This window comes from Mesoplodon bidens, assembly GCF_964165515.1.
Source record: "Mesoplodon bidens genome assembly, chromosome: X".
Taxonomy (NCBI): domain Eukaryota; kingdom Metazoa; phylum Chordata; class Mammalia; order Artiodactyla; family Ziphiidae; genus Mesoplodon; species Mesoplodon bidens.
In genome coordinates this window covers 74,749,697-74,765,505 of record NC_138163.1, presented here as the reverse complement: position 1 = coordinate 74,765,505, position 15,809 = coordinate 74,749,697, and the positions used below count along the sequence as shown (strand labels likewise).

The window sequence follows — 15,809 nt, the reverse complement described above, 5'->3', positions numbered from 1 at the left end:
TCCTGAAACCTTTACTTCTCAGGGGACCTGAAGTGGAATGTTAATCTTCTTAAAATGAATAAAGGTTAGACTTGGCCTGTCTTTTGAGGGTAGGCAATGACACCCAAATGACCCAGTGATAGTCCTTCTCCTGGGCAGGGTCGCTGTGGGAAGGCCCCCAGACCCAGGAGACTTCATGTAGGGCAGATTAGAGAGCAAGGGAGCAAAAGGAAGAGGCTTGCATGCCTTGCTGGAAGGTAAGACTGTGGCCTGTGATGAGGGCAGATCTGAGAGAAGTATACTGAGTGGTAAGTGTCTAGCACTAAGAGGTGGGAGGAGGGCTCTGAGCTGTGATGCTTTCTCCCCAGGCTCTTCCCCAAGGAGCTCCAGATCATTGAGCCAGCTGACTTTTTGAGTTCATCTTGCACTCACTTGACTTTAATCCCTCACCCTCTGGAGGAGGCCTGAGACCCCCAAATGTGTGGCATTGATCATCCACAGGGGAGAGGGGAAGGAACACCAGTGTGTGCCAAAAGACACTTTATTTTATTCATTCTTGCTTTTTCTCACCAGAGCTTTAGTTTGACACTGTGTTGTAAACCTACACACACACACACACACACACACCTCACATACCTGCTTTCGAGCTAGAGAAGGTGACTACAGAAGGCATCTGAGTGAAAAGGATGTTAAGGAGGTTGCTGTAAGGTGGTACGGTTGCTTCTGTACATCCTCCTACTTATGGAGGCATTCTGGGGTTGTTGATAGGGGAAGAATATAAGGGACAAAGACAGAAAGGGAGAGGGGAAAAGACGAATAAACAGAATAAGGAGAGCGAAAAAGAGGAAGAGAAAAAGAGTTATAAAGACACAAACTGATTCGCAGAGACTGAGAGAGACAGAAACATGCACAAAGAAAAATTCAAGTGGCACGAAAAAGAGACACAGAGAGACACAAGGAAACTGAGACCCATTGAGTCTTCTATCAGTAGATGCCTCCATAACAGTTTGACCTAGGCTGGCTTATTGTTTCAGGAGAAATTGATAAAATGCACTGAGATCTCTTTCAAACCAAGATGCTTAACTCAAGCCAGCTCTGGTGCCTTGGGGAGCCCAGACATTCTATCATGGCAACAGTTTATCAAGACAGCATCTAGAGGAAAACTGAATTGAGAATCTGTGTTGGATAAACTCACTGTCACCTAAAAAAAATTCAAAACTGACTTTTACATTTTTTCAATGGCAAAATGAAATGAGGGGGAATGGGAAAAAAAAGAAAAAAAGAAATCAGTGTTGAAAATACTTCATATCACTCTCTACACTTATGTCCTCAGACATTCTTACTTGAAAATACAAACACACACAAAAACATATACATATAAAAAAATGCTTATTGTGAAAATTTTCTTCCAGCCTTAAAAACTTATTAAAACATTAAGAGACATTCTAGCTAGTCCTTAGACAAAGGAAAAGCAAAGAGGATGTATGTGTGTGTCAGTGAAAATGACTGTAGAGTTTTAAGCTTGCCAAAATGGAAAGTAATGACTAGGTTTCTTTTTAAGCTAGAGTTTTAAAAATGCATCTCCTTGTAATAAAATAAATCAGACAAGGACCATAATCTGAGAATGGAAGTCAATTGTGAAGTGACACCAAATGCTTTGCTATTTATTAAAGTGCTAGTACACTGAACCTTCTAATCCAACTGTTTTCCAAAGAGTTACTAGCATCATTGCCTTGAAAAAGTTCAATAATCATGTTCCATGAGAAATATGCACACACACAACTTAAACGACTCTGGATTCATCATCATAAAACACAAAAAAATGTGTATTACAACTTTCTATCAGCTTTTTTGGTGCTGTCAGGTGAGTCAAGTTTTAGACTGGACGTACAAATTCTGAAGTTTGAGAAGTGGCAATTATTTAACTGGCTTCACTGAGATGATTTAGTCAGTCCCCTAACTGAGTAGTGACCAGAGTGAGTTGCCTCCAGGGTGTACATCATGGTCCTGTGGACCCAGTTTATTAAAGGCTGGCATTTATTTGTCAATAGATGTAACCATTGACTTTGCCCTTCCTTCACGCTCTCTTTCTCCCCCAGTATTAAAACGTGATGGATTCAGAAAGTGAGATCCTTGTTGTTTTCAGTGGTTCCTCTTTTGTATCTTTCCTTGTGTATCTGTATTGCTTTATTATTAAGGCCTGCCATTTTACCCCTTGGAAGTATTGATCAGGGTGTCATAACTCTAGAAATATTTATTTCATGCAGAAGCAGCTTTTGTCTAGTAATATTAACATAGGAACCCTGGGAAGGAAGATAGTGGGTGAAAGTAGCATAGATTGGCTTTAAGCATAGGCAGGGTAGGTGTTTGCCTACCTTTCATGTTTTGATGGATTTAGGGAAAATCTTTACCAAATATTTCTCACTATCAATCGGTACTTCTGTAGATGTTAGATGTTGATTTTTTAAATTATGTCATATAGTAGATAGTCTGAAATACTAGAACAGACATTGCAACAAATATATTTTGCTTTATTTTTACAGAAAACTGGTGTTTATAAAACTACCAGGCAAAGCCTTCCCTTGATACACAAGGCAATTTCCTGCTTTTTAGCAATAAACTGAGCCAGGGTTCAAACACAAGAAAATGCTCACATTGAGACACTACTGCAAGTGATCCATTGTGATTAACACTCAAAATTTAAGAAAAAAAAAACTCTTAACTTTTCTGTTTCTGAGCTGTGTCTTTTAGCTAGGAACATACAATGGATAAAAAAATATATATCCTTTGAGTAAGAAAGGATAGGCAAATGCATTAATATCCTCCCCTCTGCTTTAATGACTGCAGAATGAAACAAATACCCATGGAGATGTGTCCAAGATCACACACAGACCTGGCTGTTTTCCAGCTCAAATGCCTTGTATACTGGCCTTGCCGTGAGCTTCACTCTGCCCCTCTAGGGTAGGGGTGGTGTCCTTCCCAGCCCTTCAGGTTGAGCAGCTTATTGAACCAAACCCTTCAGCAGCATTCAGATTGTATTTAACCCTTTGTCATACTATCTGAGATCATCAGATGCTTAAAGTTGTACCTGATTCCTAAAGATCTCCTTTCCATGGACCAGCTGGATGTCAATCCCAGCTGCCTTTAACTGGACATGCAATGCCTACTCTGGCAATTACCAGACCACTATAGAGTAGGGCCACATCTGGGCTTATTATTTATTTTTATTTCATTCATCTTCTCTGCCCAAATTAGTCAAGAAAAAATTTGTCCTCATATTTCTGAGGGCAAAGCTCCTAGATCCAACATTTTTTAAAAACCCACCAGCCATAAGTTATAAATTGAGTAGAAAAAAATGGGAAAAATAGTTGCATGCGTTTGATATAAAATTCAGTGAGAATGAGGAACATAATGAACCCAAAAGCAATGTTATAATCATTAGCATAGGAAGACCATCATTTGATAGCAGACATCTGATGAACACAAGACATGATTAAATTCAAAGGAATAAATTTTCCTTCAGCTAACTTTTTTGCAAGAATAAGCATTTAACTTCCCAATTGTCACCATGAGAACACAATGAACACATAAAAATTTGTCTCCCTATTCTTTTTTCCTCCACTCTACCTAACCTAAGAACATGGATTACAAAGTTTGGCGTGCATAACTGAATTGCTAGATGCGTTAAAGTACTGAAATCTTGAAAAATTATATTGAAGTAAGCTTATTAGAAGTTGAAGGATTCAGTGTGAGAATTACTTTTAATATTAATTAGACCAGTTTTCTTAATTTTCTGGAGTGAGAAAACAGCTATGTGTTAGAGGCCTGTAGTTAATAAATTTTATCTACTACTATAAAAAGAACGTACACTTACACTGCATTGGTAAAATAGCAAAAATATCTTTCCAAGGATCAAGTTGATAAAATCAGATCAGAATATGTATTCTAACAGATGTATTTCCCATGGATTTTTGAAACTCAAATCCAATATTTTTTGTTTAATTCATTAGCTTAATTTATTAAAATGGTTCTCAAATTTAAGGACCGTGATTACTTTAAAGACTTCTGAACTTTTGAGTCTGCTTTAGGATTTAAACAAAAGTTGAGTGTGCCAGTGTTAGCATAAACTTCTGTTTCTAGTGTCTGGCCACAAAGGATTTATAATTGTATAGTTAACGTAAAGATTAACACATTCTCGAAATTAACCTCCATCATCTCTTTAATGTTGAAAACAGCTGTGCTTACTATGTTCCAGGCATTATGCTAAGTGGTTTGTGTATATTATTTCACTAAACCTCAGATATATACACTTACAGAAATATACCCTGTGATGAAGGTATTAAAAGTAAAAACAAAAGTTTAGAAGAAAGAGACTGAATGTTAAAAAAAGAAGAAGAAGAAGAAGAAGACTTGTGTAAGGTCTCTCAGATAGAAAGTAGCAAAGTCAGAATTTGAATCAGGTCAGTCTGAATCCAAAGTCTGTCTTCCTATGTGCTATACTGCTTGAGTCTTATTCCTTTTTGTCAGTTATCATAGTCCTAGTAATTTGCATAGAAAGTCAAATTTTCTTCCAGGTTTTATGAGTCTGGGATAGTGTGTAGCATGCAATTTCCCAATTCACAGAACCAGTAGTATTGAAGAAGGAGGAGGAAGAAAGAAGAACTAGAAAAAAAAGTTGATTTTCCAAATTTTTATCAAGATGAGTGTATTTGTCAGGATTCTTTTGCTTGCAAGTGATGAAAACCCAGCTGAAACTCATTTAAGCAAAGATGATTTATTTATGTAAGCAACTTAGCTAGTTCAGGCAAAGTGGAATTCGGGTACTCAAATGATGTTGTGAGGAAACTGCCTCTCTGCATTTCTTGACGTTGGTAGGCTTTTTCCCAAGAAATGGCAAAAATGATCATAAGCAAATTATTTCAGACTCACATTCTACAAGCTTGGAAGTATGCCAAAATATCTTAACCATGGGGAATGAGGATCAAGGGAGAGTAGGAAGAATAACAATTTGAGGAAATGATCTCTATCATGAAGTTGCTTGTACTTTTGCCAAAGTGTGGCACTAGGTATCAACCAGTCTCAAAACATTTTATTTTATTTTATTTATACTTAATATAGGTATATATTTGAAATATTTATATATTTCATTTAATATGTTTCATTCCTTCTTTTGTAAATTAAAAGTGACAGTTGGAATCCCTTCATATGAGTTTGACATCATCCCTTTGATTAGTAAGTACTGCGGAACACAGGGGATTTTTTTTTCCTCCAGTTAGATTTAGTTTCTTTTATACATGCGTTTGTCTTCAAGTAACCCACATTTCCTATATAGAAAACTAGAGAGGCCATGAATCTTTGCCCTTGACCTGCCATAAATATCTGAGAAATGTAATGCTTTCAGATACATTAGCTTAAATCTGAACATCTACTTTGTTGCACATACAGTTCATTAGAAGCAATATTGTCAGGACCAACCTTGTTTTGTGCATGTGTTAATTCACATACCTATTTATAGTGGTTAATAAAATATTGGAATTTTTATTAGAGAATTAAAAATTGCTTTCTATCTCCTTAAAGCAAGTTCGGATTTCATATTCAGTAAGAGCTTTTATAAACCATATATCCCTTAAAACACATCTATATCCTCTGTATCTCCATAGATTTTGAATATATTTAATTTGTATTAACCACAAATTTATTTTTCTTTCAAGAGATAAATTCCCTTCATGTTCCAAGTTATAACGTTTTTTGGTAATTCAAAATCAACATTTTACTGTAAGGATTTTCCAATTGTCAACCAAAAAAACTTCATTTTCTTTCTAATGTGGGCATCTGTGTGTCCCAGAGCCTCTCTCTCTGCATGTTTCATGTGGGCTGAAGAATCTCTTATAAAGGTTTATGGGTGTTTCTGGCTGAAATAAAGAGAATGTTCAAAAGAGTCTTTCAGCTGTGGAAAATGAACTTGTATCATAAATGTACATCCCTCATGCCCCCAGTACCTGACAGCCCAGTGCTTTGGCAGCTGAACAGATCACAAATCTGGTTCTGAGGCTTGCAATAACTTTACTCTCAGATAAAAGTTAACAGGAATTAACTATAGCTTAGTTCAGTACACATGAGAGAGCTGAGCTCTCTGAAAAGGTGAAAATGTCAATAATTCGGATGCAGTTTGCAAGAGAGCCTAGGGGTGCCTGATTTCTTATTGCTGATGAAAAGTGCATGACCAAATCCTAAGTACACAGGCAGGCATCTCACATCTGCATGCATAAACATGCTCCTTGGAAGTGGTAGGGAAGTCTCTTCTTGACACAAAGAAGGTGTCTTTATCCATTTTAAGGAAAAGTAAAACTTAGCCCAGGAAGATATTTCAGGATACATTGGAATCAATTATTTGAGCACAACATTTTGAGGTGTCACATCCTTGGGAGCACAATTCCGTTTGGTACTCTGCTGGCAGCCCTGGAGTTCTTGGGCTGTATTTGCTGATTAAGTCATGTGAGTAAGAAGAGGCTGTGTGAGGGAATATTGGGCTCCAGTAGAGGCAGGGATTGAAGGTCCAGGTTTGCTCTTGATCATTGAAAGTGGTTATCTGGGAGCCTCCTGCCTGCACTGGCTCTTACTTCCCCACCTGGACAGAGACGTCAGAGTAGTACAGGGTCCACTTAGTCTGAGACCCAGACTGTAGAACAAACAGGCCCAGAAAGTTTGTGTTGCTCTTTGTTTCCCCAGTGTACTCACTTAAGAGCAAAAGACCCCTATACACCTCTCTGGATTTGGTTAAATAATATTTTCACTTTTGTTGGAAAAGTGGTCCCCCCACCGTGGGCAATTACTTCGCATGTCTTTTAGTTTCACAATTTAATGCAAAACAGTAAGTTTGTGTATCCCTCCTCCCCACTAGACTATCCTGAGCCCCTTTCCAGTCAACCTCCAACCCCTTTCTATCCTCCCACTCCCACCGCCCCCTCGCCGTCAGTCTCTGAAGTGTCACGGTGTTTTTTTTTATGCTTCCAACAGTTTCCAAAACAAACAGTGGAGGCTATGACCAGCCGGGTATTCACTCAGTCCGATGCAACAGTATCTCCCAATCCGAGCGACCTGAGCCGCCATTAGGGGCAGGTCCGCTCCCTAAAAGGGCCGCGCTTGCCAGTCTCTGAGCTCTGCCAGGTCCGGGAATCTGGGACTTGAGGACTGATGTTCCGCACATGTCCACTGGGAGGGAGAAGAGCGAAAAGGGAAAGGGGACTAGACTCTAGAGGACTCTGGCTCCAGTTTAATCTCCTTTCATTCTGTCTATTCAAAGAAATTCTATACGTATATATAAAAATTATACACACACACATTTTTCCCCCTGAATATAGATTAAGAAATTGTTTTCTGAGTTTTCAGTTTTTTTCTGATTTTCCCGCTTTCCCTCCTTTGCCTGTCCTCTGCGCCCTCCCACCCTCTCCCTCCCTAACTCAGCTCAGGTTGAAACTTTGCAGAGTACGTTCTCTTCACCCTCTCCAGGGATGGCTCTGAGCTCTCGGGCGCACGCCTTCTCGGTGGAAGCCTTGGTGGGGAGACCCAGCAAAAGAAAACTGCGAGACGCAAGAGAGGAGGCGCAACTTGAGCTGCTTGAGAAAGAGGGTGGAGAGGCGGAGGAGGAGAGAAGGAGCAGCGCCGCAGGAAGGCAGAGCGAGCAGCCTGGTGAGTACCCCTACCGCGGCCCAAATCCCAGCGCCGGCTACCGTGGCTTGCTGGATCGGAAGGTCTCAGACTAGCGCCGCGTCGCTGCAGGAGGGCGGCTAGCCCTATCAAAGGATGTCTTGGCCCAGCGATGGCCGTGTACGGGGCGGCGGGGATACCTCAGCCATCTGGCTGTAGGGGGAAGTTTCAGAGGCTCCACGTTAAGCCCATAGTGTTGTGGTTCATTTGCGGTGAAGGGGAGGGTCCCCACAGATTTATGAAGCGAGACTCTCCAACCTCCCGGAAGCCCCGAGAGCCAGAGTGTGAATGTTTTTCGGGTTAGGAAGCAGGACATGGACCCAGATCCTGAGGGGATTCAGCATCAGGGACCAAAAGTCTCCGAGAGAGATGAGGATGGGCAAATTTGAAGAAGGGTCATGCATTTCACAGGGCGCTACCTGGGCCTCTTTCTCTCCATCAGGGGGCCAGAGTGGGTGTTGTGGGGAATTTGGAGATCAGTCGCCAAGGTTCCCGGGGAAGAGACAAGGCCGGTCTGTTCTGAGACAGGCGTCAGTGAGAAGGGGGCGCGGGAACTGCGAAGCTCTCTCAAACTCTCAGCGTCTCTGTGTCCAGCAGAAAAGCGACCCAAGACAGAGCCCTTAGCAACTACTTTCTCAGGCTGTGGAGGCAGCAGTGGCAGCTGCAACAGCTTCGGAAGTCTGGAAGAAAAAGATGCTATCCAAGTGGAGCTTCAAGGATCTGAGCTGTGGAAGAGATTTCATGACATTGGAACTGAGATGATCATTACCAAGGCGGGCAGGTTCGGCTTTGCCCAAGCTGTTCAAGGGCTGCACACAGTAGGCACTTAATGTTCTGCTCTCATAAGATGGGTGCCTCCAGTTTTAAGCTTTGGTACTCTTCTCCCCATATCCCCACCCCAGACAGGTATTGGAAGCCAGTGCCTCTCAATCGACCAGACTAGGCCTTGCCTGGCCCATGTTAGTGGCTCGGCCTTTCTTTCCTGTACACCCTGATTCCAAGAACTCATTTTTGCAGCTCCTGCCTGTGTAGTATATGACAAAAATTAGACCTCCCAAGGCAGGTGCCAGATGCCACCCCCACATCTTAAGCTATGGCCAGGCCTTTCTGTTAAAGCCTCACAGTTATCAGTGGACAATATCCCATCTAGCAGGTTCCCAGCCCACTGCCTGAGCCCAGGTCAATTTGAGGTGGGGCTTTCCCTCTTCCAACTTTTCCTGTGTGGCATTTTCTTCACATCAGCTGGGTAATTTTTTTGTGTGTGAATCTTCCTAATTTCAGTCTTTCCCAAATCTTCCTCACAGAAAGTACCGCTGAAAACTCAGGGGAGGGGCACAGCTGTTTCTTTCCTACATTTTCTTCTATAGCTTTTTATTATGGTGGTGATAGGAAGTGGGGTGGACAAAGCCTTGTGGTAAGGATATTCTGATCCACTCAAAAATCCTGAGTTTGTTCAATCAAACATGTAACCAACAATCTTTCCTCATGTAGCAAATCTCATTCACTGAACCTGTCTAAAATAAGAAGAGTATTGTTTATTCCTTTACTTTTCATTTGTCCCCAACCCCACCTGGCTCCAAACATTTCTAATAGTGCCCAGGTCAGTCGCTATTTTCTCTCCCACAGGAGGATGTTCCCCTCTGTTCGGGTCAAGATAAAAGGACTGGACCCAGGGAAACAGTACTATGTGGCCATCGATGTGGTGCCGGTGGATTCCAAACGCTATAGGTAACCAGGCCCAAAGGAGGGTACCACAGGCTGGGAATGGGGATTCATATCTATGGAACCTGAGAGTGCTGTTTTGAAAACTCTACCATGGTAGGGGTAATTGCTCCCCTGTGGGCTTTGAGAGTTGAATTTTCTCCCTCAAACTGGAGTTCAGGGAGTTCAGACTGAGAGAAAAGCAGGCTTGTTCTTCTTTCCTCTCACTCCTGGATCACAGGTTCCAGCTGGTGCTTCAGTGTCCCCCAAACCTCTTGCCTACCCACTTCTCTAGCCTTGGCTCTGCAAACTGCCGAGGGTTTTGGCTCGGGCATCTGGGAGGGAAGCTGTTTAAAGGAATTTGGGGAGAAATGCCTGGGCTTCTGGGGCCCTACCGGGCTCTGGGGTGTGCTACTTTAGCAGTAGGGTCCTTGAGCGATGCCCTGATTTGCCACCCAAAGCTAGTCTAGCAGTTATCTCGCCTAAGTCTATTTTTCTTCCTTCCTTAGCCTCTCCCCTGAAGCGGAGGCCAGGTCCCGGAGAATACAAGTAACCTTTCTCTTGATGTAAGCTCTCTACTTAAAGCAGGCTAAAAGTGGCCGAACTGATCTAAAGCCAAGAGGCCCTTCTTTGCTGGCAGCCCAGAAGCTCGGGTCGGCCAGCGCTTTAGCTCAGGGGTATGCGGGTTGGGCGGCAGCCGCCTGCACTCGGCCTGTGAGCGTTCGACTGAAGTGGGTGTCTAGCCTTTCTAGGAAACCGCCTGCAACGCACCCAATGCTGGGAGTGAGGGGTAAAAAGAAGGCTGGCCTCAAGAGCCTACTGGGGCCGTAGCCCAGAAATAGCAGAACAAGCTGCTTATCACGTTTCAGCTGACTTGGGAATTCGGCGCATAATTTAGCGGTTGAAATTGAAGACAATGCGAAAATCAGCCCCGAGGCCGCAGCGGGCAGAGTTCCTTGAGGGTATTCTGATGTAAAGCATTGTGGACAAAGGGGCTTCCGAGACTACTGGTCTGGTGGCGGTGCGATGCACAGACACTTTCTCTCACCCTTCTGCTTCTTCCCTGACGCTTGTAGGACAGGAGGATTTTTCGGGTGCCTCTGCTCGGTAAAACGGGTTAGATGAATTTTTGTTGCGGTTTCTGTGAGGAAATACAAACCAGACTCTGAAATCCCATGACACTATACTTGACCCTGGCACTTCACTACATTTTAATGACGTATGCTTATTTACAGTTTGCTTTTTATCCCTAGACACTCTTTAGAAATGAAGTTGTATCTTTTACTAGTTGCCTTTGAGATTAGCAGGCAAACCTTGGCCTAGGCCTTTAGGACGGGATCGCGGTAGCCCCTGCTCCTGGCTTTGGCCTACTGCGCCTAAAGCCACACTCTGCTCATTTTCAGGTACGTGTATCACAGCTCACAGTGGATGGTAGCCGGGAATACAGACCACTCATGCATCACTCCCAGGTTCTATGTTCACCCGGACTCGCCTTGTTCGGGAGAGACATGGATGCGTCAAATCATCAGCTTTGATCGCGTGAAACTCACCAACAACGAGATGGACGACAAAGGCCATGTAAGTGTGTGCAATCCTTTGTCCCGAGTAGAGGAGGGGGATGCCAAGGTGTCAGCTGGAGGGTCACCCTGGAGAAGCCAAGGAGGCGTCTCCCAGATGTGCTAGTTGTAGTCTTTAGGAACTGTCCAAGTTCTAGGCCTGTGGCCAAAGTAGCTCTTGTGACTTTTATTTGGCATCTGAGAGTGCTGGGCATTGAGGATGGTGAGTGAAACGAGTCTGAGGACCAGAGGAGACTTGTTTAAGCCAGGATGCCTGTTCTGGGACAGTGAAAGGGCATGCTTCCCTGAGATCTCTGGCACTTCAACCTCCCTGGCAATCACTGTGGGCTCTGATTGCCTTCCCCTGATGGGCACCTTCTGTGTGACATGGTATGGTGGGAATCTTCTCCACAACCCGCCCTGATGGAAGGCCTTTTCAAGTCACCTAGATCTTGAACCTTCTTCCCAGGTGCACCTCACCTCTTCCCTGCCTGGCCTGGCCCTGTGCCAGCCACAGAAGGAAGAAGGATGCTCCTGGGCTTAGGAGGTGGGGGATATCAAATGTTTTCCCATCAGTTATCTAAGCCCAGAGAACTTATGGCAGGCAGTTAGGTCCCAATAACTCTTGGGAACATCACATGGTCACCCACATTTGGAAGCAGGAAAGGACCCCAACTGGAAATGGAATCACTGCTTCCTGGTGTGCTGTGGTACCCCGTTCCTGAAACCCCTTATGCCTGAAGGACTCTGTTCAGGGCCAAATGGCAAAGAAAAGTCCTTGTGTGTGGCTAGCCTAGGCTTTCTGGTTTAGCTTCACTTTTGTGTGAGAAAGTTGGGGGTGCTGATGAGAGGGGGACAGTGTGGGGGAGGGGAAGCCAATTACTAGGCAGCATTTGACCACTGATTTCTCCTCCAGATCATTCTGCAGTCCATGCACAAGTACAAGCCCCGTGTGCACGTGATGAAGCAGGACAGCAGGGTCGACATGTCCCGGATTCAGTCCCTGCCTGCTGAAGGGGTTAAAACATTCTCCTTTAAAGAAACTGAGTTCACCACGGTGACAGCTTATCAAAACCAGCAGGTAAAGCCAACTAAGTCCCAGGCAAGCAGGGATGGCTCCAGAGAAACTTTAGGGAAAGAGTGAAGCTGTACTATATGGATTGAATTTTCCAGAATTAAAAAGAAATTCATAGCATTATTGCGTTGTCATCAAGGCAAGTTTGATTATGTATTGTGTGGATCTTATGTTAGAAAGGATAGAAAGGAGAGTAGAACTGGGAGTGTCAGGAGAGAAAGGAGATAAAACATTCCAAATTTTACTTAGCAATATGCTTACATTTATTTAACATGCCGTATTACATGTTGAAAACTTGTGTGGTTGTTGTAACCATTAAAAGCAACAGTGACAGTGTTTTTACTGAGGGCACTGACTTTATCTTTCTTTCTCTTTTGAATTCATAGATTACCAAACTGAAAATAGACAGGAATCCTTTTGCTAAAGGATTTAGAGATCCCGGAAGAAACAGGTAAACCATATAACAGTCACATCCAATATTTATATAGCCCTTTTCACAGGTATAACAGCTAAGGAAACTGTGGCTCAGAGACTGAGTCCCTAAATTTTGTAACTAATAAATAGGTAGTAAGAAAGAAACCTGGACGTTTTGTCTTCAAAATCTTGCCTCCTCCCACTCCCTCCCCAACCCACTTTTAAGATATTGCTTATTCTAGATTCTTAGGTTTTTATTCAGAGAATAATCACTGGGAATTTTATTCAGCAGTCTATCTATAAAAGAAAAACATTTCAGATAGTCACCCCTACAAACTATAACAAAATAACTCAAAAGCTTACACAAATTATTATTTTCAGGAATTGCATTCTGGACTTGCTAAAGTTTGAATCTCTTTTTCAGAGGTGTATTGGATGGGGTTTTAGAGACCTACCCATGGAGGCCTTCTCTCACTTTGGATTTTAAAACTTTTGGTGCAGACACACCAAGTAAGAAAAGTTTTATTAATTTTCATTTTTAAATGTTATTGAAATAACAACAGCCAGAACCTCTGTACAAATACTACACAAGTGGATAAGTACATGCCATAAAATGTGTTTAAAATCAAGTGGGTATATATTTATCCTGATGAGGAGGTAAGAAGCAAAAAAGGGAAGGTAACTGGCAAGAAGGAAAAGAGCATAAACGTGGTAATGGTGGATTTACTGACTTGTGTCTTCTTGGGTTATCATACATCCTGGGAGCTATAGAAATCACTTGGATTCTTCAGCATCTCACTATCTCATATTCTTTAGGATCTGCCTGTGGTGCACTAGTGGTCTTATTTGCAAACATGTTAGATATTGAAATAAATATTTTATGAGAAACTTTCAGCACATGATAAAAATGACTCCCATTAAATTTCATCATCACTTGACTCTAATTTTCCTTTTGTTGTGACTAGGGAAAATAAATGTTGAAAACAATACTAAGCCATGGCAATTAGTTTAATTGCCGTAAGCATTTAAAATATTTGCAAGGTATTTGTTCTCAGGTAGTACATTACATGACTAAATAATAATTTGACAATGCAGGCTTTCTGGTGGAAGAATGCATACCTTCATTTACTCTGATATTTAAGGATAAATAGAAGATCTTTATTCGTGAGCAATATGGAATCATTTTACCCTTTTGTCTTTACTCCATTAAAGTTGTTTGACTTTAAACATTAATTGAAGGTTACCATCACATTATAGTTAGCTTGAATTTTACATGATACCATAACAACTAATTGAAATGTGAAGAGACCAAGTCTAATTATTTAGTGAAATATTTCACTCAATTGACTGTATTAATTTGGTTTAGAGAGTTGCATAGAAAAATATGAACACTTATTTGATAGTATCACTTTAATAGAATCTAGGCAACATGCTTTTAAAATATCCGTGTCAACACATGTGCAGTAATTTAAAAATAAAGCTAACCATGATCATTAATTGATAATTTAAAATACACAATTTTCTTAATTATTTAAAATGTCCAGAATGCTCTCAAATTGCAAAGAAAAGGGGTACCAGTTTTTTAAATAACTTTTGGATATTTAATTATAGAATATATTTGCCATGCTATTGACAAAGGATTAGCCTATGTCTGTATATAAAAATAGTTAAGAAAAACAGTAGCACCTAAAAAGAAAACCCACAAAATTTGATCAAGTTCAATCAATAACCATTTATTTTTAAAAATTTAAATACTTACAAATATAAGGTGTAAAATCTAGATTTTCCTGGACCTTATATCTATCCCTAATTTTAGTAGATGCTAGGCAACCATAAAAGATCACCTGGCAACATTGATATGAACACTTTCATTTTCATCTTGGTATTTTTAACCTGCAAAACTCTCTTTTACTCTTGATATAGTACACTATGGAACTTTCCCCATCTATGATTTTCATATAAGAAAAAAACTAATATATTTAGATTTTATTTTAATTTATAAGATTACTTTCATATGCACTGATTTTTTAATCAGACTGAAACTTTCTATAAAATATCAAAAAAACAATTTGTTCAATTTAATCAAGTGCTTATTTTAGTATTATTTTATGGTTAAAAGACAGCTTTTACTTGTAAGATATAATTGGCTCTGGATCATATTTAATTGGGCTTCTTTTGTAATTCACTGAATAAATGTTGTTCAAGTGCCTAGTATAGTTCTAAAGCATAGTGAATGCTCAATGCATGATACATAATAATAATGCTAAAAGTAATAGTGGTAGTAGTAGAGATACCATATTCAACTTTGGTCAGAGGAATGTTCTTTTCAAAGGACTTAAAATAACTGTGAACTTGAAAGGAAAGCTAATCTAAGAATGAAGCAGGGATAGTTATGGACATGATTACTGATTCAGTAGGAAAATTTAGTTCATTGTTCATTGACTGAATTGTCATTCACAGGTGGAAGCAATGGCTCATCTCCAGCGACCTCTAGTGGAGGGGCTCCCTCTCCTTTGAACTCTTTGCTTTCTCCACCTTGCTCCCCTCCAACATTTCACATACCTACAAGCTCCCTTGGAATGCCCTGTCCAGAGGTGTACCTACACAATATCAACCTGCCCCTTTGCTACAAGATTTGCCCAACTAACTTTTGGCGTCAGCAGCCTCTTGTCTTGCCTGCTCCTGAAAGGCTAGGAAGCAGCAGCAGTTCTCAGTCTTTAGCCCCACTCATGATGGAAGTTCCCATTTTATCTTCCTTGGGGGCCACCAATTCAAAATACGGTTCATCTGAAGACTGCAATGGACAGTATCAACAAGCATCTAATTCTTCCAGTCAAACGTTGTATGGGTTACAGGCACCTGGAAATATTTTATCACCCAACCCCATTGCCCGGGAAGCAATTGGTTGCTCTTTCCATCCTCCCTATGGCTTTTATAGGTACAACTTCTCCATGCCATCTAGACTGGTAAATGCTACCAACCATCTCAAAGTGAATGACAAAAGTCAAGTTTCTTTAATAGAAGGCAAATGCATTCATGCTCGTTGGTATCCAAAAATTAACCATTGCCTTTAATGGAATAGCCAAGTTCCTAAAACAATTACATGTAAGCATATATTTCTTTATTTGTAGCCAAAAAAGGTAAAGAGCTAATGGGCTTAAAAAGCTTCATTATCAGAGGGTATTCCTCTGTTCTGCATTTAAAGTGCCTTATGATATGTTCGTAAGAAGGCTGATTACAGTAGCCTTAGGCCTCAAAATAAGATACTCAGTGAATATTGTTTGATGAGGTAGACTACAGTGAAAAGTGACTTCAGGTGATGAAATCTCTAATTATAGTGAAGCCTGTTTACCACATCAACTGCCTCTTGCATATTG

The 15,809-nt window shown here is 41.2% G+C and overlaps 1 protein-coding gene across 2 annotated transcripts; it reads left to right on the top strand.

Annotated features, from left to right (window-relative positions):
• Positions 1-7,490: 7,490 nt before the first annotated feature.
• TBX22 (T-box transcription factor 22) lies at positions 7,491-15,506 on the top strand (the record flags this gene model as incomplete). 2 transcript variants are annotated; one of them, XM_081223180.1, is made up of 8 exons in its annotated part: positions 7,491-7,668; positions 8,284-8,467; positions 9,313-9,414; positions 10,791-10,965; positions 11,860-12,024; positions 12,405-12,469; positions 12,857-12,942; positions 14,893-15,506. In XM_081223180.1, the coding sequence occupies 8 exons, from the start codon at positions 7,491-7,493 to the stop codon at positions 15,504-15,506; spliced, it is 1,569 nt and encodes a 522-aa protein (XP_081079306.1). The 2 variants fall into 2 exon arrangements, with proteins under 2 accessions (XP_081079306.1, XP_081079305.1); XM_081223179.1 differs by having other exon boundaries at positions 8,281-8,467.
• Between the last annotated feature and the right edge of the window lie 303 nt (positions 15,507-15,809).